The 25994-nt window shown below is 40.8% G+C and overlaps 1 protein-coding gene and 1 long non-coding RNA gene across 10 annotated transcripts in view; both read right to left on the bottom strand.

Moving 5' to 3' along the window:
- Positions 1–2358: 2358 nt before the first annotated feature.
- Positions 2359–9548, bottom strand: LOC131132285 (uncharacterized). Its single transcript, XR_009130339.1, has 6 exons — positions 9421–9548; positions 9284–9325; positions 8979–9052; positions 6653–6706; positions 4106–4142; positions 2359–4032 (listed from the first exon to the last, which is right to left on the bottom strand). It is a non-coding gene; the product is annotated as an uncharacterized LOC131132285 (long non-coding RNA).
- A 1039-nt stretch (positions 9549–10587) lies between these two features.
- osbpl8 (oxysterol binding protein-like 8) overlaps positions 10588–25994 on the bottom strand; it is a 52967-nt gene continuing 37560 nt past the window's right edge. For 7 of the 9 annotated variants that reach the window (XM_058076959.1, XM_058076967.1, XM_058076964.1 and 4 more), the window contains 20 exons: positions 24990–25063; positions 23695–23775; positions 23407–23508; positions 23054–23257; positions 22017–22101; positions 20387–20543; positions 20070–20295; positions 19730–19914; positions 19523–19604; positions 19355–19453; positions 19048–19144; positions 18869–18967; positions 18167–18264; positions 17742–17831; positions 16686–16822; positions 16424–16609; positions 16021–16174; positions 15425–15527; positions 14259–14364; positions 10588–14071 (listed from right to left, as the gene is read on the bottom strand). In XM_058076959.1, the coding sequence (XP_057932942.1) occupies positions 13942–14071; positions 14259–14364; positions 15425–15527; positions 16021–16174; positions 16424–16609; positions 16686–16822; positions 17742–17831; positions 18167–18264; positions 18869–18967; positions 19048–19144; positions 19355–19453; positions 19523–19604; positions 19730–19914; positions 20070–20295; positions 20387–20543; positions 22017–22101; positions 23054–23257; positions 23407–23508; positions 23695–23775; positions 24990–25063 (2495 nt within the window). In that variant the 3' untranslated portion in view covers positions 10588–13941. The remainder of the gene's footprint in view (positions 14072–14258; positions 14365–15424; positions 15528–16020; positions 16175–16423; positions 16610–16685; positions 16823–17741; positions 17832–18166; positions 18265–18868; positions 18968–19047; positions 19145–19354; positions 19454–19522; positions 19605–19729; positions 19915–20069; positions 20296–20386; positions 20544–22016; positions 22102–23053; positions 23258–23406; positions 23509–23694; positions 23776–24989; positions 25064–25994) is intronic. The other 2 variants (XM_058076960.1, XM_058076968.1) reach the window with 1 other exon arrangement.

The following is a 25994-nucleotide window of genomic DNA, read 5'->3' on the forward strand; positions in this document are numbered from 1 at the left end:
AGAGGAAACTGGGTCAGCAGGAAGGTTGGAAAGAAAAATCAAATGAGGGTTGCTTCAGTGCTATACAAAAATGGATGGATGAATTGCTGGATGGGTGGAGAGAATGATGACTGGAAAGCCAGACGGACAGACAGAGACATACAGTATGTCACAAAAGTGAGTACACCCTTCACATTTCTGCAAATATTTTACTATATCTTTTCATGGGACAACACTGAAGAAATGAAACTTTGCTACAATGTAAAGTAGTCAGTGTACAGCTTGTATAACAGTGTAAATTTACTGTCCCCTCAAAATAACTCAATACACAGACCTTAATGTCTAAACTGCAGGCAACAAAAGTGAATACACCCCTAAGTGAAAATGTCCAAATTGGGCCAAAAGTGTCAATATTTTGTGTGGCCACCATTATTTTCCAGCACTGCCTTAACCCTCTTGGGCATGGAGTTCACCAGAGCTTCACAGGTTGTCACTGGAATCCTCTTCCACTCCTCCATGACGACATCACGGAGCTGGTGGATGTTAGAGACCTTGTGCTCCTTCACCTTCAGTTTGAGGATGCCCCACAGATGCTCAATAGGATTTAGGTCCGGAGACATGCTTGGCCAGTCCATCACATTCACCCTTAACTTCTTTAGCAAAGCAGTGGTTGTCTTGGAGGTGTGTTTGGGGTCATTGTCATGTTGGAATACTGCCCTGCGGCCCAGTTTCCGAAGGGAGGGGATCATGCTCTGCTTCAGGATGTCACAGTACATGTTGGCATTCATGGTTCCTTCAATGAACTGTAGCTCCCCAGTGCCGGCAGCACTCATGCAGCCCCAGACCATGACACTCCCACCACCATGTTTGACTGTAGGTAAAACACATTCGTCTTTGTACTCCTCACCTGGTTTCCGCCACACACGCTTGACACCATCTGAACCAAATAAGCTTATCTTGGTCTCATCAGACCACAGGACATGGTTCCAGTAATCCATGTCTTTAGTCTGCTTATCTTCAGCAAACTGTTTGCGGGCTTTCTTATGCATCATCTTTAGAAGAGGCTCCTTTCTGGGATGACAGCCATGCAGACCAATTTGATGCAGAGTGCGACGTATGGTCTGAGCACTGACAGGTTGACCACCCATCCCTTCAACCTCTGCAGCAATGCTGGCAGCACTCAGGCGTCTATTTTCCAAAGACAACCTCTGGATATGACGCTGGGCACGTGCACTCAACTTCTTTGGTCGACTATGGCTAGGCCTGTTCTGAGTGGAACCTGTGATGTTAAACCGCTGTATGGTCTTGGCCACCGTGCTGCTGCTCAGTTTCAGAGTGTTGGCAATCTTCTTATAGCCTAAGCCATCTTCGTGTAGCGCAGCAATTCTTTTTTTCAGATCCTCAGAGAGTTCTTTGCCATGAGGTGCCATGTTAAACTTCCAGTGACCAGTATGAGAGAGTGTGAGAGTGATAAAACCAAATTTAACACACATGCTCCCCATTCAGACCTGAGACCTTGTAACACTAATGGGTCACATGACACTGGGGAAAGAAAATGGCTAATTGGGCCCAATTTGGACATTTTCACTTAGGGGTGTATTCACTTTTGTTGCCTGCAGTTTAGACATTAAGGTCTGTGTATTGAGTTATTTTGAGGGGACAGTAAATTTACACTGTTATACAAGCTGTACACTGACTACTTTACATTGTAGCAAAGTTTCATTTCTTCAGTGTTGTCCCATGAAAAGATATAATAAAATATTTGCAGAAATGTGAGGGGTGTACTCATTTTTGTGACATACTGTAGATGGCCGGATGATAGATGGAGAGATGGACAGGCATAAATCACGACAATCAATCGTTTGAAGTTCTGAGGCCAGTGTGGGTACACTGAAAAAGCGAAGAACTTTTCACTCATTCTGTAGATGAGTATTACACGGACGGGCGAACAGATGGATGGATGGATGGACTGACTGACTCAGATAAAGGTTACTGTAAAAGCAAACAGCTGTCAGATTAGCTGTGACAAGCACCCTCCAAATTGTCACCCAATGCCTGCAGTCCACACTGCTAGGCTCCCTAATGGATTGTTTAATGCGACCATCAATTGCAAATGGGGCCTTAGTTGTGATCAAGCGCTAGGCCAGGGGTCAGCAACCCGCGGCTCCAGAGCCGCATGTGGCTCTCCAGCCTCTTTGTTGCGGCTCCCTTTGCAATGCTTGAATATTTTTTAGCACCCGTGTGGTGAAAATGCACGTCTTTGTTATGAGTTTACAAAAATCCAACTTTGTGTGAGACCATGAATGCATCCTGACTGAGTTCTGACTGGTGACTGAATGAGGAGACAGGATGCTATCCAGTTCTCTCTGACAGGTTAACATGAAGGGAAATGAGTAATACTTTGAGTTATTAATTATTATTAATGAGTTATTTGACGATTCTAAAAAATAAATTAGAGCTCATTTAAAAACAAAAGTTTATCTCCAGTACTAGCAAGAGTACTCCAACTCGTCTTTTTTTTTTCCCTCCAATGTTGTTTTAAACATACAACGTTTTGCGGCTCCAGGCTATTTTTCTTTAGTGGGCAAGTGGGTGAAATGGCTCTTTTCATAGTAAAGGTTGCCGACCCCTGCGCTAGGCAAAAGCACTGGCGTGTGAGGGTGAATATTCCAATCTTCTACTTTCATGACAAACACTTGGTGTCAGAGTGTGCTGTTGCACGATGAAAAATATCTTTTGTCATACGGTAATAGTTTGATGGATGCCCCTGGAACCATCCGTGGTCTCATCAGTATCACACCTTAGGGAGCGCATACAAGTACGTGGAGGCCATACACATTAATGAGGCACATTCAGATGTGTCAAACCAATCCACCTCAGGTTGTTTTGATCACATCTTTCATCTGACAACAATCCCCTCGTCGTCAACATCTCCTTGGCAGCTGTCAAGAGGTGTCTGGCTAGGGTGCCAGTTTGAAATATTCATGTTGGAATATCAGCCTGAACAATGACCGATGTCATCTTATTCTCGCCCGACTTCTTTCTGTCAGTTAAAATGGATTATAAGAGAGGGCTGATGATGGCCAAACCTCAGCTGGCTGAGCAAACACAGCAGGGAGGTGATGAGGAAGGAGTGATGTCTTGTCTCAGCTATAATAGTATTGACCACATGACAGATGGAATTTGAAGAGGACTGCATAATCAGGGTGCCGTACTGTGGTGGTTAGCAAGTGGTTAGCATCTTAGTCAGGAAGATGTTGTATGGGCATCACTGTGTGGAGCTTGCATTTTCTCCCCTGTGTGTACAAAAATTTGGCATTTTAGGTTTCATTGGTGACTGTAAATTGTGCATTCTTTGTCTTTAGCCAGTCCAGAGTGTGCCCAAAATCAGCTGGGATAGGCTCCAGCAAATTGAAAATTAATAACAAAAAACTAAGCAGTTTTATGAAAAATCTTTTTTATAAATCTGGTGGAAATGTTGTTAAAAAAACCTGAAGAAGGTTCACCTTTTTGCTCGCTTCCCCGCATGTTTGCATACAAAACAGGGAGTTTTATGGTGAGGCTGCCAAACGCCTTGTCGTGTGATTTTGAGTGTGGCACACAGCTCCCGAGTTGTGACGCTGCATGGAAAGTGGGCATTATCAGGAAATATGGGAGACCGAGCTCCTCTCACGCGGGCACAACACACGACAAGTGCTGAATTGACGGGATGAGTCAGGGCTTCCTGGGGGAGCACACACTGAGCTCACTCAGAATGTGAGGAAAACTGATCAAGCACAGAGGAAAGACGGAGCTGGGTCAACCGACAGCCGCCTCCTGTCCGCCGCTTATACAAGAGGCTTGATAAATACTTAACTAGTCAGTAGCACATGGCGTAAACCCCTGTTGCATAACAATAAGATATGGGAGGCAGGAGAAGGAGGGAGGGAGGAGGAAGATGGGGTAATGGTAGCCAAGGGTTACAAGCTTAGCTGCCAGCTATGATGCTCTCAGTATTGTTAGGATGTTGCGTCACCAGTCCTGAGCCTTCACTTCTTTTCCAGCTGTGGAAATCTGAAAGACATGCCTGAAGGTCAATGTTAAAGGTCGTGCTCATCATGTGTTCTTGTAACCAAAAAGTACACACCTACAGTAAGTCCACGTCAACATACAGTCAACCGCTCCTGTTGACAAAAAATGTGAGACCCAAAGGGGTAATTTCTCCAAAAATTGATCAGTTTTGTTATTATTATTATTGTTATTTGTTGTAGTATTAACTTTATCATTATTGCAAAGCAGTTGTATGGAACGACGAGTCTAGTTACACAGCATTAAAACAAGCACACAATTAATTTAATTTACTGAACATTCAATCATTCATTTTCTACCGCTTATCCTCAAGAGGGTCGCGGGGGTGCTGGAAGCCTATCCCAGCTGTCTTCGGGCGAGAGGCTGGGTACACCCTGGACTGGTTGCCAGCCAATCACAGGGCACATATAGACAAACAACCATTCACACTCACATTCATACCTATGGACAATTTGGAGTGGCCAATTAACCTAGCATGTTTTTGGAATGTGGGAGGACACCGGAGTACCCGGAGAAAACCCACGCATGCACGGGGAGAACATGCAAAATCCACACAGAGGTGGCCGAGGGTGGGGACGAGATCGGGCATTCTCAGGGTTTACTGAACATCATTATAATGAATAAAAATACAGATTTCAACTAGGTAACAAGACGAACACATCAAAAAATGATGAATTCAAACATCCCCCACAGGACACAATGGTACTATTTGTACACAACAGACATTGTTTGCCCAAAATAGAGGGGATGGGGATGGAAGCAATCTGAAAGAGTGAAAAATGTTGTTTTTGTTTACCGGCTAAGTGAGTTTAATCTGCCGCTGTCGTCGCGGCAACATCATGGCACTTCCATTATCATTAATTAAGGTAAAATATTAAATAATAAACACACGCCCCCGCCTCTCCAGGCAGATTTAACAGCACTTATAAATAGTCCTGCAGTGAAATGAAAAACAGCTCAGCTTTGTGCTGTCAAGCTGCTCTGTAATTCTGTTCACTGGTGTCACTATTCCATGCGCCGAAAACACTCATATAACCAGCATCTGTCCCGCTGACATTAATCTGTCCTGACAGGGATTCAAATATATGATCAAAGAAGCTATTTCCAAAGTTGCTATTCTAAATGAGTTTGGAACTTTGAAGCTATACGGGGTATGATGACGATATCGCCAGCTGATGCATGCTAAGGCAAATGAAACGGTTGGATACATACGTACAGTACTAGACGCTCTTTCAGGTATAATTTAGGTACTGGACTCATTCATACCCCAAGTACCACATGTACAGTGTATAGTACATGTATAGTTTGATTGAATTAGCTCATTTATTTATGTGCAACCTTGCTTGTAAATATCGCATCAGCTCCCAGAACCCTCCTCCCCCTCCACTACAATTCCAGTACACTATGAGGAAAATGACTGTGCATGCAAAAATGACTTTTCCATTCATGGCGATGTGAGGCCCGGGCGGCGGTTTACAACACGGAGTGGGCCGGCCCTCCGAGAAGATGGAGTGGGTTTTAATCCTCAGGTTCAATGAAAAGTGCCGTGTCGGCCCATTTGAGGTCATTGTCAGCGGTCAAAAGAAGGAATGCAATAGGCCGACCTATATGTGCTGAGTACTACATACATTACTGCATCAAGCTGGGAGCGGTACATTAATACCAGGAGTGGGAGAAAGTCAGTGTTTTGCAAGTCTCAAGTAAGTTTTGAGTCTTTAATCCCAGTAAAGATGTTCAAGTCCAAGTCATGTCTCAAGTCAAGAAAAGAGAGGTCGATTCAAGAGTGAAGTCGTCGGTTTGAATTCAATTCAATTACGCTGGAAATGATATATTGAATACTTGGTGGGACATTTTACTCAAAACACTCACTAAAAATCCTCAGATATCGTCAAGTCATCAGACTAACGTCAAAGGCAAGTCCTGAGTCATTCAAGTCAAAGTCCAAGTTGAGTCTTTGAGGAGTTTGTCGAGTCGATAGGGCAACAGGACAGGAACAGCCGCTTACCATGAAAGACCAACGGTAGACTTCTCAGACGTTTGTTTTCACAACCGCATGCACAAATAAAGGAAAGCACAGTCAACAAACCGTCATACACTTAAAAATCCTTGATTATCACTCATTCACCACCAGTGTACTTAACATATTTTTGGACTGTTCACAGTTAAATCTGACTTGTCCTTCCCACGAATCAGCTCTTGCAAGCATATTTTGGCCCGATCCTCGAACAAAAGCTATCGCACTTTAATCCTGATATCACCACATCTACTGCACATCTGGATCTTTTGGTAGTAAAAAGCATCCGCCCTTGTAGCGACCGACTACTGAGTCATCACAGCGGCGACAATTTCCACACGTTACATCACATGTTTATCTGTCGACGACAGCCGTGTTATTTGTCCTTGTCCTTTCTGTTTAAATAGAAAGGGTCATTTATCTTGAATTGCTCTATTTTCATTACATTTATTTACTCCGGAGTGTGGCTAAGCTAATGATAAACCCACCGTTCTTCCCAACTGAAGCTGCATAGCGTTTTTCTGATGTTATGAATATAACATTTAACTGCTCCCCTTTTGAGCGGTATTATTAGAAGCACTTTATGCTTACCTGCGCAGCACTGCTCGCATGTACTTGGCCTGCCTCCTTTTGCATGGAAGTAGTCTGGAGGCAGATTTGAAGAGGAGAAGGTATTGTTTCAACAAGAATCAAACAGCTAAAAAAAAGGGCCAACATTAGCATTAGTATTGTAGCAGTATTAGTATTGTCCCACTTACATCGACCTCAGTGTTATCATTATTATTAAAAAATGCCCAATTAAGTTGACGTCAACATACAACAGCTCTTTATTCTCATAACATTGGGTTACTTAAAACGAATGAACCTACTTCCTACGCATTGCTTCAGTTCTCAAGTATCATCACGTAATGAGTCAAGTGACAGTTTGAAAGAGGAGTTCTCTAAGTTTTAAATGGGTGCCACAGAGGCGCCCATGTCCTTGCTCTTTGTGCTTGGCCTGCAAAATGGACTATTTTCATAGCTAGAGCTTAGAAAGCCTGTTTGATTTTCTAAATACATTATTAGAGCACTGTAAACATTAAATAACACCCTATAGTTACATTTCTATTACACAATACAGTAGATATAATAAAAGAAAGTTCAATTCCACCCTTGGCCATCTCTGTGTGGAGTTTGCATGTTCTCCCCGTGCATGCGTGGGTTTTCTCCGGGTACTCCGGTTTCCTCCCACATTCCAAAAACATGCTAGGTTAATTGGTGACTCCAAATTGTCCATAGGTATGAATGTGAGTGTGAATGGTTGTTTGTCTATATGTGCCCTGTGATTGGCTGGCGACCAGTCCAGGTTGTACCCCGACCCTCGTGAGTCCAGGACCACCACTTATGTGAGTCATTGTCACTTGTCTGTGACAAATGAGGTCTTTTGACAACTAACCTTCGCTTTATGCTATTATGCCATTAACACATTAAATGAGTGTTTTCCGTCATAGTGGTTAACTTCTTTTTACACTTTTATCATTTAGTTATTAACTTTATTTCAAATAGTGCCTGTACAGCTGGTTTGAATGACACCATCAGAGAGGGATCAATCTATATATAATCAATATACTAGTCAAAAGGCATTTACAATTGCTGGTCACCTTCTACAGGTGTAAAATATGATGAGCATAACAAATGCATCTATAGACTGAGCTATATGTCTGTGTGGACGGCAAACATCTGACAACACGCCGACGAGTCAGCACTTTGTCTGCCACACTTGACCGGCAGGCTGGCAACCGGAGGAGACAGCGCCTCAGAAATCTGAGTCATCGCCTGGCGTCCTTTTGATTGTGAAGCAGCCACCCCACCACCCCACCACCCCACCCTTCATCCTGGTGGCGCCTCTTTCCCGTGTTGTTTCCTTTGAATGCCAGCCAGTCAGGGTGTCTTCCAGAGTGGGTGGGCTTGGGTGGTTTGCATGAGTGTCGATGGATTAATTGCAGTGCTAATAAGACTGTTAGAGGAGAAGACGTCAATACTTTAAGTCGGGTTACAGCGGTTATTTATGGCCCCGCTGATGCAAGTTGCAGGGGAGAATAGACAATAAACACCTTTAAGGCTACATTTCCTCCTTTATAAGGTTGTATCGGCTGCTAAAATGTCCATTGGTAGCACACACAGTCTCTATTCTCTGGCAATTGAGCTCTGTCTTAATATTATTATACATTGTGACAATCTTTTCAGTAGATTTTCACTACAGAAGCTGTACACTGACTAGTCTAAAGTACATCCAAGTTTCATGTCTATTATATCCTGTGATCACATCTTTTGCGAGCTACTGTATCTTCCGTTGTACTTCTAGGTGTTCCCCCAAGTAATTCCTCTCTCTAAAAATAGCAGCACCCCCCTCCCACTTGGACATGAAGCCGGAGGAGACCTGGCAACATGATGCGGAGCTCTCGCCACAATGTTATTTAGTGTGTTGATGAATGGTGAAAAGGAAGGCTCCAGAAAGACGCCTAATCCAGCTGTGAATGAGAGCAGCTCACTGCTGCAGTTCTTTTCATGTTCTGTTTATACCATGCGGAAGGGCGAGGGCGGGGGATAAACACAATGCTGAGCCAGCACCCATCGCAACCTCGCCAGCCTCGCTGCACTGCATGACCTCATGTATTTATCAATGAACTCACTCATGCCCATCGGGGCTTCCAGGTAGTCTTATGCACGAGTGATGGACAGAAAGTCCCTGTTTAGGCATGCAATGCTGCCATTTTTGTTCATATCAAGTGCTGCAAGATGGAAAGGCAAGTCACCCTGCTTTGTGGCCACAACAATGCCAAGGGGGTGGAGTCTGTGTTAGGTTTACATTACACAACATGAAGCGCTTCCCTCATCCTGTTTCCATGGTGACGGGAAATCTTAACTTTTGACCCACCTTTCCACCTGTCCATTTCCTCCACCTTTCACTGCTTCACTCCATCGTCAAAACCATGCTCACATTTCAGGAGGCTGAAAGTGGATGAAGAGGGAAAATTCATTTTTTATACTGAACAATAAACAAAATAAACAGTTAAGCACAGTTAAAAAAACGATTAAAAATCGCATTTAGTCGCTCATGGTCTCTGGAACAGATGTTTTAGTTTCCATTATTTTCCAAGAGAAACATTTTATATTCATCATTTTATCCTATTTTTATTAAGTACTTTAAACATTCGAAACACATAGTTTTCCATGACTCACCATGTATACTCAGTTGATTGGCTTGCTGCCACCTAGTGGCCACTGTGAAACCAGCACCAGTGAACACGTTTAAACCATTTTGAAATACACATCAAACTTTATAAACACTGTTTGAGATAGTAAAAAAAAATACTCACAGATCACAGTATAGTACTAGATAAATATTTTTGTCGAGTAATGATGAAAACACATTTTGGCACCGACAGGACAGCAATAAGTAATGTAAATACATTTACAAAAATAAAAAAACAAAACAAAAATATTGCTAAATTATATTGTAAGAATGTCTTTTTTTAAACATGGAGTTTAAAATTTCTCAAACGCAAAGAAAAACATTCGGCTAGCAAGGTGGGCACTTGCTATTTAAGCCTAATTAGCATTACAGCTACCGTATAGAAAGGCTTTTTTCCAAACAAAACTTTATTGAAACCAAACCATCAAAATAACAGTAATAATAAAGGGGGGCTTCAGTAGGGGCATTTCTTTTGGCAGGTTAAAAAAACATGACAATTTCTATCCAGCCTCGCCCATATTTAACAATGGCAACATTACTGTTCCAACTTCAAGCACCTCCAACACAGTCTGTGTCTGACAGATCGCCATGTTGCCTATACTGCATTGCTAATATTGTCTCCTTATTTTTTAATACATTGCCATCGATACCCCTGACCTTCATTACTGGTTTTAAATTACACAGATGGAACTAGTACACGACTTCATCATCCAAAGCAGTTCAGTCAATATTTATCTAATAACGTGACAAACAATAAAATGTTTGAAATAAAATACATGTACTCACTAGAGATGTCAAGTTCTCCTCCTCAGCCAGTCATTGTAGATTTGCTCTGATCAACCAATCAGAAGATGGGAAAGTCACTGCTAGCTGGCCCCGAGGAGCAAATCTATGAATCTGTAAAATAGGCCACTGACTGACTGCACACCACTGGCAATGATATATTGATATATTGTTAAGCTGCTCACAAATGAGAAAATTACAACAAAAAACTACAAAATAATAAATGACAAAATCGGTCATCCATAGGTCTTGAAAATACTAGTTGGGGAGTTTAAACATACAATCCAGTTAGGGAGTGTCAATAGTAATGTTTCAAAGACCACTTAAAATTGTGTCTATAGTTTTTTTTAATATTCATAGGAAACATAATTGTTGATTAAAAGGTTGGGATTTTTTTTTTTTTGCTCACCAGCGTTTTCCTGGCTTTCCTTGATCACAAATTGTCTGACCATCCTTAGACTAGTAACAGTAACAAAAAGTGTATATTGAAATAAAAATACACACTGGCTGTTATTAGTTTTTTTTATTATGTGGGTATTTCACACATGACCATAAACGTCAACATGTCACCGTTGCCTTGAGGATACAGTTAATACATTTTAAGGTACACAGGGTTGCGTGTATGTGGGTGTACATGGATAGGGTTGACTTTACACAATTTAGAGGGCAGTTTCTGAGGCGCACTTTCAAATAAATTAATAAAACCAAGTAACATTGATCCCCAAACTGTGGTACAACTACCACTGGCGGCACGCGGGCTCCATCTAGTGGTACTCAGAATTTAGTACAATTACAGACATATACAGTACATATGAAATGATTGTACAAATGAAATTATTGTACAATTCACATTTGTTAAGCAAAGATTTGCTGAAATTGAGCCACAAGCCAAATTACCTGCGAGCCACAACGCTCAGCTGTGATGGTAAGCAGAGGTAGCAAAAACGCTGGTATATTTTGGAGGTGGTACTTAGTGTAAAAAGTGAGACAAAACATAGAAAAGAATAAATAAAATGTGATGGATGGGAGACAATGATCCGGACACCTGTGAGTGCGTTACTATGGCGACACCTTCACGTAAGGAGGGGGGCGGGGAGGCCTCACGCAGAGTCAGGCTTGTTTCTAAGGCTTGGTATGGCACGTCCGCTCTAAAAACCACTAACCACCCCGCCCCCTCCAAAAAAAACCCAAAAACAAAACAGTACTTTACCTTCTTCATCCCCCTCTAAACTGTAAAAGGCACTTTTATTTCCCCACATTCTAACAACTGGATGTCCTTTTCATGACATGAACGAGGCAATGAGGACACACAAGATGCGACACACACAAACATACACACATACACACACGGGTCGGCTGGGGTTAACACCCTGGGGGATGACGACGATGATGCTGCTGCTACCAGTCTTGCTTTTCATGGCGTAACAGTCTGCTGACGGCGGAGGCAACAGGATATGTAAACGTCGACAAGGCTTACGTTATAATGTCATTGGATAAAAAGAGTGGATACATTTCATTGGCCGAGTCACATCATTAATAATATCCCTCCACCTAATTTGGACACAAGGGGTGTAAAAAGTCCTGCTATTGTTATTATTATTATTATTATTATTATTTACACCGTGACACAGGAACTAACAATCTACACACTGCTACTTACGGAAGCTTTGTATACTAAAGTGATTGTTGGTACCAGTAAAAAGCTTGATCTCGAATTTCGCTACGATTCAAATGTCTATTCTCGGTTGCACTGCGGCACAAAAGCACTGGAAGCGGTGATTTTGCAAAATTTGCCCACACTTTATATCGAAATCCTTCCGATATGAAATTGACATTAACATGTATATTTTCTTGTGTTGATGAATTCAAGTGGTCCTTAAATTAGCCTAAAACGGCAAAAAATGTCCCACTGAAAACCTTTTAAAAGAAGCTATTTTTTGATACCACGTTGATCCTAACATGGACAACCAAAACAATTATTTTAGGCTCGTAAGATCAGTTTGCTTTTTTAAAAATACATTTCGGTATTCAGCCAACAGATGCCGAACGTGTTTGCCCATTCAAAGCATGCAGCAAAAACATGAACAAAACCATAAAAGCACAAAAAAATGCCCATTTTGATACTCTTAAACCCTCTCACACGGTTATTAAGCCCGTTTTAAGAAACAATTACATACGTACAGTGTGCACTGTATTGAACTTACAAAACCAGCAATTACACAACAGCATGTCAAAGCATCTTCATGCTGGAAAATGTTGAGTGAATCCATTTGTGAGACTAGATCCATAGGCGCAGTATTCTTTACCTATATAAATATGGGGTTACAATTTAAAACAGGCGAAAACAACTATGCCAGGATGTATGATTTTACTTTAGCTTGTTTTCTGTTAAAAAAAAAACCCAGTATACAATCATACTGGCCTTTGAAGTGTTAAAATATTTTAAATATGTAAAAAAAAAAAAAATAATAATAAATATTTCATACTTCTGTGTAGTTTTTTTCTAATAAAAAATGATTGGTAAACCTAAATGGTTAAAAGGTATTTGACATGTATTCTTCAGAGTGGTACAGTTTTAAAAGATTCATTTGCAAATTTAAAGTGGAAACAAGTAAAACTGTGTCTGATTTTATTTCGTATTTTATTATTTAAAAGTTTTTTTCCATCAGGGTGAAAAGTGTGAGTGACTTCTTGTGGTTAATTAAGCTAAGCTAAAGCTGACGACCACTATTAATATTAATGTTCCAATGTCAAAATTGGCATCATTGTATCATAAATTTGTCAAACAATATCTGCATTTCACCACAAAACTCCAGTAGTGAATTATTTTAATGGCTAGCTGGTCTCCATCTTCCCTGGCTTTGATTTTAAACCAAGAGGGGTTTAGCTAGGCTAGGTTAAGCGAAGCTAGGCTAAGCTAATATAAGCTAAGCTAAGATAAGCTCATTTACGACAGCAGCGAATAAAGGGTATTACAGTATGCGCAAATGTACATAATTAAGGAATGTTTAACTATGTACTTTAAATTGCTATCAACTCCACAAAGGCAGTTTTTAGATGAATAATAGCTTTCTATTCCCTGACCTTCATTGTAAGCTAAGCTAAATGAAGACAAGCAACAGCTTCCTATTGCTTTTTACAATTATAAGAATTGTGGAATTTACATTTAGGAAGGAATGTTTTACCGCCAGGAAGGCATTTTAGCTTCACTGAACTTAAGAACACTTAAAACCGTAATTTCAGCCTTGGTCGGCAAACAATGCAGGGCAGTGGTCACTGTAGATTACAAGCTACTAATAATAATGATAAAAAGTATAATAATCACAGTTTGGACGTTTCCAGTGCACTTGTGCAGAAGACAACATACTGTACAAAGTTCTAATGTGCTTCTACCTGTACATGTCATTTTTTTTTTTAAACATGACATTTTGGATATTTTCTTGCTGTTTTGCAAACCCTTGTCATGTGATAAAAACGCTTCAATTCACACAGCTTGGACCACTTTTGGTTCCTCTCCCGTATCAATGTGTTTCTGAGAACAAATACAAATTAAAATATATATAGATTTATAGATATAAATCGATATAGTGTGTTAGCCTGAACAGTCCCATGGCTCTTGCGTGTTCCCTGTGGTTCGGAGTGAAATGTGAAACAACACAGCATTTCCACTTCCCTTGAAAATGGCCGTGCTCTCTGCTTTGAAATCTGTGGAGCATTTTGGAACGGATTGCTGAGCAATAAATATATTTTTTGTTAACTTGATTTGACAATGCCGTCATCACTTTGTGGGTAGAAAAAAGTCTGCAACCCACATTGGAATGTGTGATGACCAATCTGTGTGTGCGTGCGTGTGTTATGGCTGCTACTTGAAGACGTAGTTAATCAGAACCTGCAGGACGATGAGGGCCACTATGATGACATAATCGCGCTGCTGCAGGAAAGAGGCGCCCTCTGCTCGGCTCGCGGTACGACTCCGGAGCAGGCTCATGCTCCTGAGAAGACAGGGAGGACATCTTAATCTTGACAACAACAAAAGCAAACAAGGCTTCACTACACATCTTAAAACAAAACCTGGAGCTACAACTGTTCACCAATCAGCTCCAGGTTTTTTTTCTGGGCTTCCCTGCTTGGGCTGCTGCCCCCTGCAAGACAAAGGGTAGGCTGACACATCAATCTCACCTGTTAATGTCCTCCTGTGTCTGCTTTATGGATTCAATGGCACTTTGTAGTTCACTCAGGTCTGCACCTTTCTTGCGCAGACGACTGTTGTGTTTACTTTTATGTCCTGGAACGACACATTTTGCATCTGTTGAAAGTGTGTCACACAAGTACAGGAGCATCTACCAAGTTATTCACATGACTAGAAGCAATAAAGACTTTGTCGTTTTCCATACATATATTTGGAACTCATACATACTTTTGGCACTTTGCATGTTTTTTGCTAAATTATTGTCTCTGAAAGCGTACATAAAAATGACATGTGCACGTTGGCACAATGCCTGGGAGAATAATATTCATTCAGAAACATTTTATTCATTCATTCATTTTCCACCGCTTATTCTCACGAGGGTAGCGAGGGGTGCTGGAGCCTATCCCAGCTGTCTTCGGGCCAGAGGTGGGGTACACCCTGGACTGGTCGCCAGCTAATCACAGGGCACATATAGACAAACAACCATTCACACTCACATTCATACCTATGGACAATTTGGAGTCGCCAATTAACCTAGCATGTTTTTGGAATGTGGGGGGAACCCAGAGTACCCGGAGAAAACCCACGCATGCACGGGGAGAACATGCAAACTCCACACAGAGATGGCCGAGGGTGGGATTGAAAACATGCTAGCTGTGAGGCCTGCGTGCTAACCACTCAACCACCGCGCAGCCCCAATCAGTTTATCACACAATAATAAATAAAAACGAACTCCATAATTTTGCCTGCCTCAAGATAGCGTGTCTGTTTTCCTTGTCTCCTTGCAGAGAGGTTGGTTTCAGTAGTTTTATTTATCCATAGAACAACAGCATGAACAGAGTGAGCCCTTTTTGTCAGTCATACAGTCTCGGTGGGTGGAGACGGGGCTGGTAGCATACACACAGAGTACAGAAAATTGTAACGTAGTAGCAATTAAATTAGAAAATAATTAAAAGTAATGATAAAATCTTGTCTGGTTTTTGTAGACCCAATCTTGCTTATGGTTTTCTGCCTGTGTACCGTTGAGGTTTGCATACATGCTTCGTGGGTATGTATGTCATTATGATGATTTATTTGTCAGCCAGTAAGAGAAAAAAATGACAAGAAACTCAACAAGGGATTCTATTTTTAGTGGGTGCGTGTTTGTCACACTCACGTTCACTTCCAGAGGAGTCCTGGCGGTCAAGTTCTGGTGAAGAACAGCCACTTTCTGGGCTTTTAGGCTTGTCACTTTTGTGTTTCCTCTTTGGCACCGTTACCTACACATACCATAACAGCAAAAAACACGTTAAGACTGCTCAGTCAATCCATGCAACATATACTGATGCATTTTTTTTTTACATACACAAACATGATGGTAAGCACTGGTGCAAGGAATACTGGGACATCGTTCATTTAGCATTTACATGAAGCTAATGTGCCATTATATTATAATATCACGTGGTCAATGGAATTGTAACAAGGTGTGCAACTGAAAGCAAATGAACTAATGTGCAAATTCAGAAGTGCAGGCTACATGCTCATGCTGCATCCAGCCAGAGAAAGCAGATCATCTGATGCAGTTTGATCTCCTTTCCTCCCAGACAGACAAAACAAGAAGGCAGGCAAGAACAAAAAAAAGCCCAAAAAAGCTGGTTGGATGAAGAAAAGAAAAAAAATAGAGGCGATGACAAGCGGTGGCAGCAAAGCAATGAAGACAAAACAAGTGCTGCATGGATGGCTGAAAATTGTTTCTGAAAGGGGACAACCTACCTGGCACTTGCAATTGTCCCGCCGCGACCCCTGGTTACTCAGACTAATAAGACTGCCAGAACGTACCATAGGGGTGCGGTGTCGGACCTTGGTCTGGATGCAACCGTCTTTTTCAAACTGGATCAAGTCGTTGAGGGGATCCCACGGTCTTGTGCTGCAGAAGAAGAGCATGTGTGGGGAGGAGATGGGTGGTGTTATACAATACCATAACAAAACACAACCATGATGGCGACTTGTGCATGAAAATTACAAATTATAACCACTAGAGGGCCAACGCTCACAATATTTTAATACTTCTAATAAGCCTGTTGTTATGGTAACCTCTACTCACCTATGCCAACCGTGACAATGACATGCATTTGATAAATGTCCTGGGTGAAAATATTCCTCAAATGAAACTTACTCAGCGTATTTGTAATGCCACTCTCCACTGACAGGGTCCTGCTCAAACAAAGTGGGGATCCACTCCTCGCATTTGGCTTTCCTTTCCCGTGCAGACTTCCTCTGATTTTCCTCCAGGATGAACTTCTCGTTGGTGGCTTCCGTCTGGTCCTTGTTGTTGATGGCGCGGGTCACGTGCTGCCACAGTCTACAAAAGGTCAGAGGAGTCATTATGTGGAGACTTTTACCACCTGAAAGACGTTAATAGGTGTCAATAGGCCAACCTCTCCGATTCAAACTCCCCCTGCTCCTCTGGAGGGACGGTGCAGCGGGTCAGACGGCTTTGCCGGAGGTCCGGTGTAGGGTTCCAGAAGGTGTCCACTGTTCCTGTCTTCTTGTCGTTGATGAAGATCTCACTGTCCTGAAAATGGCAGAATGTATACAGGTTACACAGCTTCCATTGTACATCATTATTATCGAGTCTCAAAGTGGCTGGTACATGCCGTGGGCATTTGCATTTGAAGTATCATGAGTGGTCAGCAGACTTTATCTACCTCTACATGCACTTTAGCTTGTTACCTTGCAGTACTGTTGTTTCCAATGAACTTATCAGCAGTATTACATCATTGGTTCTGTTGGACCATGTAGTCAAACCGTTACACTTTCTCATGCACTCCAAGTCATTAAAGTAAAAAAAAAAAAAAAGGAGCTATTACCTCGGCCAAGTTCTGTTTTTGCCAATGTTTATCTGAAACATTTATCTTTTACATGAAAAGTTCTGAATGGATTTGGATGAAATTTTCAGGAATTCTCAGAATTTGCATACACAAGAACTGATTCAATTTCGGGGGGTGATCCGGACCACCATCTGGATCCAGGATTATATTTTAACATTGCGAGATAGGAGTGTTTTTGGCATTTGTGCATATATAACTCCACTAAAAAATGGTCAGGGCACTTGACCATAAGAACAGAAAATATCAAATAATGATCCATAAAATGAAGGGCTATGATTTTTTTTTTCACTATGCTTGGCAGGGGTCTGAGCTTGCCGAGTTCTTTCCTAGTTATGTTTAATCAATGCTAAAATTTCTCTTCAATTTTTGCCTGCTCCTAATTAACACCCCTTCCTCTTAAATAAAAGCACTTGTTGGAGACTTCATTGGGTACTTTAGGATGAGATGAAACATCAACTACAATTCATCAATTCTGTTACATTTTTGCACTTATTATTTTATGTAAAAACATGCTTGCGTGGTGTCTGGGTATTGCCACGACATGATGTGACGCACGATTCAACATCATAGGCATTTTTATGAGCTTTTCTAGGTTATTCTTACCCAGTGTCCCTCGAGTGTTGCTAAGACTTCCTTTCCCAGCTTGATCTTTCCGGACACCTGATTGACACAGTCACTGCTTCCCAAAAATGGCTAGAAAGGAGAAAGAGAGGATAGGGGTAGAAAAAAGGCAGGGAAAGGAGACATATATGCCAAATGGGGTATGAAGGGAGATTTAAAAAAGCTGACTTTACTATGCAAAATGACACTAGATCTCTTAGAGGTTTAATGCATCTGCAGTGGCTTTTAATGTAAAGTACCTGTCTCTATTACGAGATGTGACACATGGAAGGTGGGGTTTTACGCAGGGAGGGGAAGAAGCAAAAAGGCGGAGAGGGTGATTGTGGGAGTGAAAAATGTTCACCAAACTCGCATAAAAAATTGATTTTTTTTAAAAAAGGTAAAATACATCAAATCTGCTGTCATACCTTGAGTTTGAATTCCAGTTGAGCACTGTAACCTGTCTTCTCACACCCAATAGTTATCTGACCCCCCAGCTCCAATGTCATGGTGCCGTATAAGATGCCTGTCGGAAAATATGAAAATAAACACACCATGAATGCTCAATATAACATCAACATTCCTATTTAACCTCAATATTAAATAAAACAGCTTCATTGTTAACCATCATCATGAGAAAGTAGAAAGAACAGCAGCTTTATTCGACTGTATTTTCATTCATTAACAAGTATATGGCCCAACACACAGCAACAGAACCAATGTTGTTATAGTGACAAGGATCAAAATGGTGAACCACGCTGAGAAGCAATACTTTAAAGTGCATGTAAAGTTGTATGTATGAAGCTTCACATCTTGTGGATTTGATCAAAAATACGTAATTGCCTGCTGCTTGCTAATTAGACGTTCCCCGTGACTATGATGCATTAATATGAGCATATATATCCAAAGTGTGGCCAGGAGCTTGATTTTTAGTCATCTGTGGCGTAAAATTAAACAAGAAAAGTTGAAAAAAACTAAACATAAGTACAAGTGGAAAAAATGAGCAAAAAGGCCCCTCAAATTTGACAAATACTTCCATTGTAATTCCATTTAAATGAGTCTTCAATAATGACATTAAATATGAAATGCAGCCACAGGGAAGCGGATAACAGGAGGAGACTCATGCTGACCTTTACAGTGAGCATAGGGCATGTTCATCACATAGTCTTCTCCTCGGTTCAGAAACGTGAGTCGAGCCTCGCCGTCTAATATGGCTGACAGGGAGTTACCTAAAAGGTAATACCAAAGACATGCATGAGAACACAGTAGACAGGTCACTCTCAATGAAATATTAGCATATTAGGTGTACCGTAGAACTTGGACTTGGCAAGGATGCTACCACTGAGGCAGAAGCCATCCTTCCTGTTGCTGACGTAGAAGGCTGACACAGGTGGATGATGGGATACCTAAACATGTTGATGCAAAGACACAATATCAGATATAACTACTACTTTTGCAGTGGAACCACAATGACTGATTTCTAAGTTGTAACCCTTAAATGTATTCATTTTAAACTGTCATGCAAGTAAAAAATCAAATTGCCCACTGCATAATTGTTGGGACTTTTGTGGTTGGTTGAGCTCAAAACTGCACAAGTTTTGAGGCGGTGCTGTTACCTGTTCGGCAATGTAGAAGGTCTTACTGGTTGTCTTCTGGTGGAGCCACATGCAGCGGTACGTCTCTCCAATAATAGGATTGTAAGGCTTCTTCAAGCCCTGTCAGTTTTCCAAGCACATTAGTGACACCAGACTAATAGTGTGGTGAAATATGTTTCAAATTCTGACCTTTGGCTTTTTGTAAAACCCAGAGATGTACCACTTCACCACCTTTTTCATCCGGTTATAGGCGTTCTCCTCCACTGCAGCCCTGATTTAAAAAAAAAAAAAAAAGAAAAATGATCTATCACGTTTAAATACGACCATTCCATTATTCATTGATTGGCTGTGAGAAATGACTTATAGTGGAACAGGGAATACGAGGGAAGCTCTTACTCAGACAGGAAGTCTGCATGGTAGTAGTAGTCGGAGAGTTTGTCCAGGAAGGACCTTGGCTCCAGGATGAACGTGGGCAGCACCACCTTGGACAGATCCATACCGGGCCGCACCTGCTTCAGTAGAGTCCATATCAAGGACTTGTTCTCCTCGGACACTGTCTCAGTCTGGGCTGCCTCACCGGCCTGCGGAAGAAATCAGCCCTAATAACTATGCACGCCTAAAATAATCTATACATTTGATTATTTCATTGGTGTACAGAAATGCTTGAATTAGCTTGAGTTTCTGGGGGTGTTTAATTAGTCTGTTCCTTCTTTTGTTTCTATACATCTTCCCCTACCTCTCCCAGTTCCTCATGTGACTGCTCCAGGTAAGAAGTTTCCCGCAGATGTTCATTGGGGTCCAAGTCAATATACGAATCATCTTGCCGTTCCGATGTGTCACTGTCACTCTCCTCACTCTTCTCCAAGCCTTCCGGGTCAGACTCCTCGTGGTCCTGCTCGCCCTCTCTGTCGGACTTGTCGGAGTATAGATCCGGGTCTTTCAAATGATCACTGTCGTTGAACCTTTTCCGGGTGAATAATAGCAAATATGAGAAAGGTCAGCCAGGAAGAGAGAGATGTGTGTTGTGTGTGTGTGTGTGTGTGTTCTACTGACTGCATGTTGTGGGCACGCAGGAGGCTGTAAAAGTTAAGGGAATGGTCTCCTCCAGATGTCAATGTGCTTGTGTCTTCCTTTCCCTCCCGGATCATAGTTCTTTTTAAAAGGCCAGAACACTTCAGCGCCAGCTCAAGGGCGTCCATCCAGCAGCGACCTGTGGGACACATAACCAAACTTACTCAAGTGCTCAAAAAAGCTTTTCATTTTTAAGCTAATGAATTTCAAGCGAATCATTTTGAAACTTGACTAAATCCGGTCCATGAACAATCTATGTTCAAGGCTAAATGTTTCTTACTACTAAAGACAAATTCTCTATTCTGAAAAAAGCATTTTGCGATATGTTTGGACTGTATGTGTATTAGTTTTTGTGTTGACAATATTTGTCATTATCATTAGGACAAAAATAAGAATTCACACAAAGCTTTGGCACTCCTGCTGCAGAAACACAGACTGGTGTGAGGTGTGCGTTCCGGTGTTTCAGCACCAAGGACAGGGACCAAAGACACGCAGTGCAGGTACGGAAAATGTATATGAGTCAGGACCATGGACAGATGCGTGTGTGTTCTAGCACCAAGGACAGATTCTCAAAGGACAAGCAAGCTTGTCAAGCTAAATTTGGGGGGGCAGGTGGGAGTTGAGGGGGTATATTCAATCCACAGCTTTTTTTTAAGTTAATGGGTGCACATGAATTGAGAATAGTTACTGAGGAACTAAAGACTAGGGCACATGCGTTTAGAGTAGTTACTGAGGCACTAATGAAGAACTCATGAGTAACTAGTTACTGAGAAACCAAAGCACATAATTTTAGAGTATTCACTGAAGAACTAATGCACTAACGAGTAGTTACTGAGAAATTAATGACCGAAGCGCATACATTTAAGAGTAGTTACTGTGGAACTAATGAACGAATTAAGAACTAATTACTAAGGCACATACATTTAGAGTAGTTATCGAATAACTAATAACTAATAACTAATGAGGAACTAATGAATTGTTACTGAGGAACTAAAACACATACATTTAAGTAGCAACCGAAGAACTAATTAACTAATGAGTAGTTGCTGTGGAACTAATGAAAAACTAATTAAAAACTAATGATTAAGGCACTGAAATTTAAGAGTAGTTACAGAGGAACTAATAAAGAACGGATGAGGAACTAAGGAATAGTTACTGAGAAACTAAAACAAATGTAACGTGATTACTGAGGAAATAACGAACTAATGAGTAGTTACTGAGGAACTAAAGCAGATATATTTTGAATAGTTACTGAGGAACTAATAAAGACATGAGTATCTAATGAGTAGTTACTGAGGAACTAAAGTACATGAATTTAGAGTGCTGACTGAGGCACTAATAAAGAACTAATGAGGAACTAATGAGTAGTAGTGAGGGTTAGGATTAGTCAGGTTTGTTCATGAACTGCATTGACTACTGTCGTTTTGTCAGGTCTTGAATATTTCAATTTAAGCTTCTTAAAAATTACATGTTTTTAATCAGAATATTACTTGATATTCTCCTTAAATAAGAACTTTTCTGCAAAGTAAAATGGCACCTTTCTCATAATATCATGACTTTATTCTCCTAATCCAACTAAGGCTGCAAGTATGAACAACAGCTTATCTTTTACCGTCGGACTCTGACGCGGCACGGAAGATGAGGTGGCTGCTGGGTAACGGCTGAGTGATGGAGCCCACCGCTTCCCCTTTTGGACCCTGCAGACAAAAGGGTGTTGAATTATTCATAATGTACAGACAGAAAACAAAATGACATCCATAAACATCAACAATTATGATTGCCATAGTGCAGACAAATAGGAAGACACTTTAAACGATGAATAACAAATCGCCACTGGAGTGGATGAGACAATCCCTTCATTTTGCACTTGACATTCACATCTGTTTCCATATTTAATTCACTCAGAGGATTTGGGTTGAAGTGAAAATACCATTTTGTCTTTGTTTCACTCACAGAAGGTCACATTTGGACTAAATAATCTTGCATGGCTTTATGTGACCATCCTTTGTCATGTGTTACATCATTGAAGGGGTAGTTCTGGATTATAGATAAAAGGTTCAGTCTTTCATTTTACCTTTTTTTTCGAGAAATGTTGACATTTATATAACACTGCAGTAAATAATATGTCTGAGCTAGAACCTAACAACAATAACAACAATATAACATAATAATGACGATTTGGCACTTTCTGTTTACCACTTTCGGCTTGTCCTTGTCAGGGGTCACCACAACAAAACAATCGAATGAATGGTTTTGGCCTAGTTTTTACACCGGATGCCCTTCCTGACACAACCGTGGCCGGGAATAGAGCCCATGCCTTTTGCCATGAAGGGCAGGAGCGTACCAATACACCACCAGGAATCTATGTTCATTAACCAAAATGGTTGTAATTCATTTTGATGAGCGCAATTCTTTGATTGTATATTTTAAAGCTCATTTTTTTAATGATACGGGTCACAAAAATAAGAAATAGACTCAGGAATATACACAAATTTTGTACTTTCTGTGCACCAATGACTGTGTAATGCCAGGCCTAATCTACTATGTAGCTATGGTCTATAATGAGGGGGATGGGATGTTTTCTGACACTTATATGAATAAAAGAATTCATATAAGTTCCATAGACCATATGTGGCAACACATTCTGACCTTGACGGCCCAGATGGACTGCTCGAGAGGATGGAAGAGCTTGAAGCAGAAGCCATCCTTCTTGGAGGGTCTTTCAATGAGCTCACAGGCATTGAGTAGCACCGTCCCCACCCACTGGCCGTTCTTGTGGGTTTTATAAATGAGCAGAACCCCCGGTTTCAGCACGCACCACAGCTTAGTCCAGCTTTTTAAGGTTCCGCGGATCTGCAGGTGAATATGACAGGTTGTACTGCAACTACAATACTTGCCATGTGGAATGTGACAGAACAAGGATCATTTGGGATTCAAACCAGTTTATATTTACAGGTATAGATTTAACATAATAACATATCAAAATGTAAATTGTTGTTCACCTTCAGCCAGTCAGCCATGACGATAACAGAAGGATCTGTGATTGTGCTGAGCAGCTCTTTCGTTGCCCTCTTCTTTTCCTCCCTGTAGTTCTTCTTTTGGACCTACAGACGGTTGAGTACAATCAGACTTTGTATCCTTGTATCGTATCCTGCCCGTTCTCTACGTGAACTACACATATGTGTATGTGATTAATTCACATACATTGCTCTTACAATGTAAACATATTTTCCTTCATTACTGGTTATTACAGATTAACCATGTATACACCGATTTAAGACTGTTGTTACCTTGAGGGACTCCTTCTTTGTGAGCTTGCCACCAGACGCTGAAACATCCTTGTCAGAGCCATTGTACAGCTTTGTTTCAGACTGCAAATGCACCAATGACACATCATCAGGACTGATTTTACTGCAGTAACACCATCAAACATCAGCAATGTCATTTTTTGTAAAGTTAATAATGATTAGGAGTGCATGAGAAAGTAGAAGAGTAAAATAAATGAACATTTATTGACAAGAATATTGTACAACACTTCAAAAACGGAACCAATGTTGTAACAACAATAAGGAGCCTCAGTCTGCCTTAATATCATGAGTTCATTGTAAACGACAGTACACACACCTGTTTATCTACTACATACCCGAATGTATATCTTTTAATCCCTCAATTTATTGGGGCACAGCGTCTTTGTCAACATTTATTTTTAATAGATTTATGAGGTTGTTATGGACACACCCGATTAACTTTACTATGGCACATATTCATCGCAAAAAGTGAACAAACTCTTCAAAATCTGAAAGTCTGTTACACATGACTGTAATAAACTATGACCATCAGAAGGTTGCCTACAGCCACAGTTGTTTTTTGACCTGGAGCTGATTTGACACCCCAGTCGTTATTTGACTGTGGAGATGAAGGGTGTCCAAAGTTTTTCCAAAGAGGGCCATATCCTGAAAAATGGGCAAAGGATGCCTACTGATTGCCTAATTATTGCCCATTTTGCATTTTTTTTCCCAAGAAATTTTCAAAATATTTCATTAGATTTCTTCTAATATTTCTTCTCAAATAATCGTCGTAAATGTACTTTTCGTAAAATATCGCTTTATTCCCATAGCATAATGTTTTCCTCAACCTAATTTTCAAAAAAATGCAACTAAAATTATGTTTTTTCTCTTCAAAATGATGGTTATCATAAAATTACGACTTTTCTTGTTTCTTTTTTGTCTTAATATTAACTATATTCTTGACTATATTCTATATTTGACTACAGCATACATGGCAATTTACGGGTAAGTATTATATGTAATAATCTGGAAGGTTCGTTTGCATTGCTTTACTCGTAAGGCCAATGGCTTTCATGCACAGTTCACTGAATGTGTATTGCAGGTGTGTGTATGCCTGTATCTATACAAGCCAATCAACAGACGGGGATGACTTGTGGTTCTTTAGCAGGGTTAAATGTGGTCTTAAATAAATCCCCAAACATGAGGAAAGGAAAAAACCTCCACATCATTATGTACATTACGTACATTACGTACGTAGAGGTATTCATTGAACAATTTTGATCATATTATGTGTGCACCTTGCTTTTAGATATGGAAATTGAGTCCTCTTTCAAAGGCAAAGACAAAAGGTCCTCCTTCCCTCTCTCGAACCCTGCAAGAAACCAAAAAACAAGACTGTTGAATATATTTTGAATCACACTGATGTTCTGTAAAGCACTTTGTAACTCCGTTTTGAAAGGTGCTATATAAACAGTGATAAACATGTTATATAATTATAAATATTATGTACAACCCATCAGACACCTGCACCACTTGACAGCATCTGTCGGTAAACAACTCCAGAGCAATTCACGTATTATAGGGTTGCATGACTCAGCATCCTCCAGTTTCAACGTATCAAGAGGGTGTTGGGGGTGGAATAATTCATGGAGAGGATGTCTTTCCTGTTTTGAAATCCAAAATATTGTGCTGTGGTGTATTTGCCATCAGACAACCTGATCTCAAACCAGATGTCACTGCTGTTTTTGGTGCTGATTTTTGCTTTTATTTGTCCTTTGCCACTGAGCTAATGACAACACCGCTGATAGATTTCAGAGGCTAGATAAAGTCAGAGCCCTGTCTAGACTTCTCTGCCTCTGTTATCTTCATAATGGTATGGCTTGAGGGTGGATGGCACTGTCCTTTTTTGCACTTACATATCTTATATTACATAACTACTGGTAGAAAGCATAACCTTTAAGCAAGAACAGAGACATGTCCACAATTGGCTTATTTTGAATGCAACCATCTGGACACAAGGATACTAAAAAAAGGGCTTGTTAGATGTAATCCTGCATGTGTTAGTCATGTTACTTTTCTGTCTGGCGAAACAGACAAAAGCCAGAATTGATTACAGGGAGAACAGGCTTTTATTGCTATCTCATAACAGGCACAATGGTAAATGGTCTTTCACTTGTATAGCCCTTTCCCACCTCCAAGGCACTCAAAGCGCTTTGACATATTAACCTACTGATGACGCAGATTCTGGACCAACTGGGGGTTTAGTATCTTGCCCAAAGGATACTTTGACATCATCGACTGAA

This window comes from Doryrhamphus excisus, chromosome 7 (genome assembly GCF_030265055.1).
Source record: "Doryrhamphus excisus isolate RoL2022-K1 chromosome 7, RoL_Dexc_1.0, whole genome shotgun sequence".
Lineage (NCBI taxonomy): Eukaryota > Metazoa > Chordata > Actinopteri > Syngnathiformes > Syngnathidae > Doryrhamphus > Doryrhamphus excisus.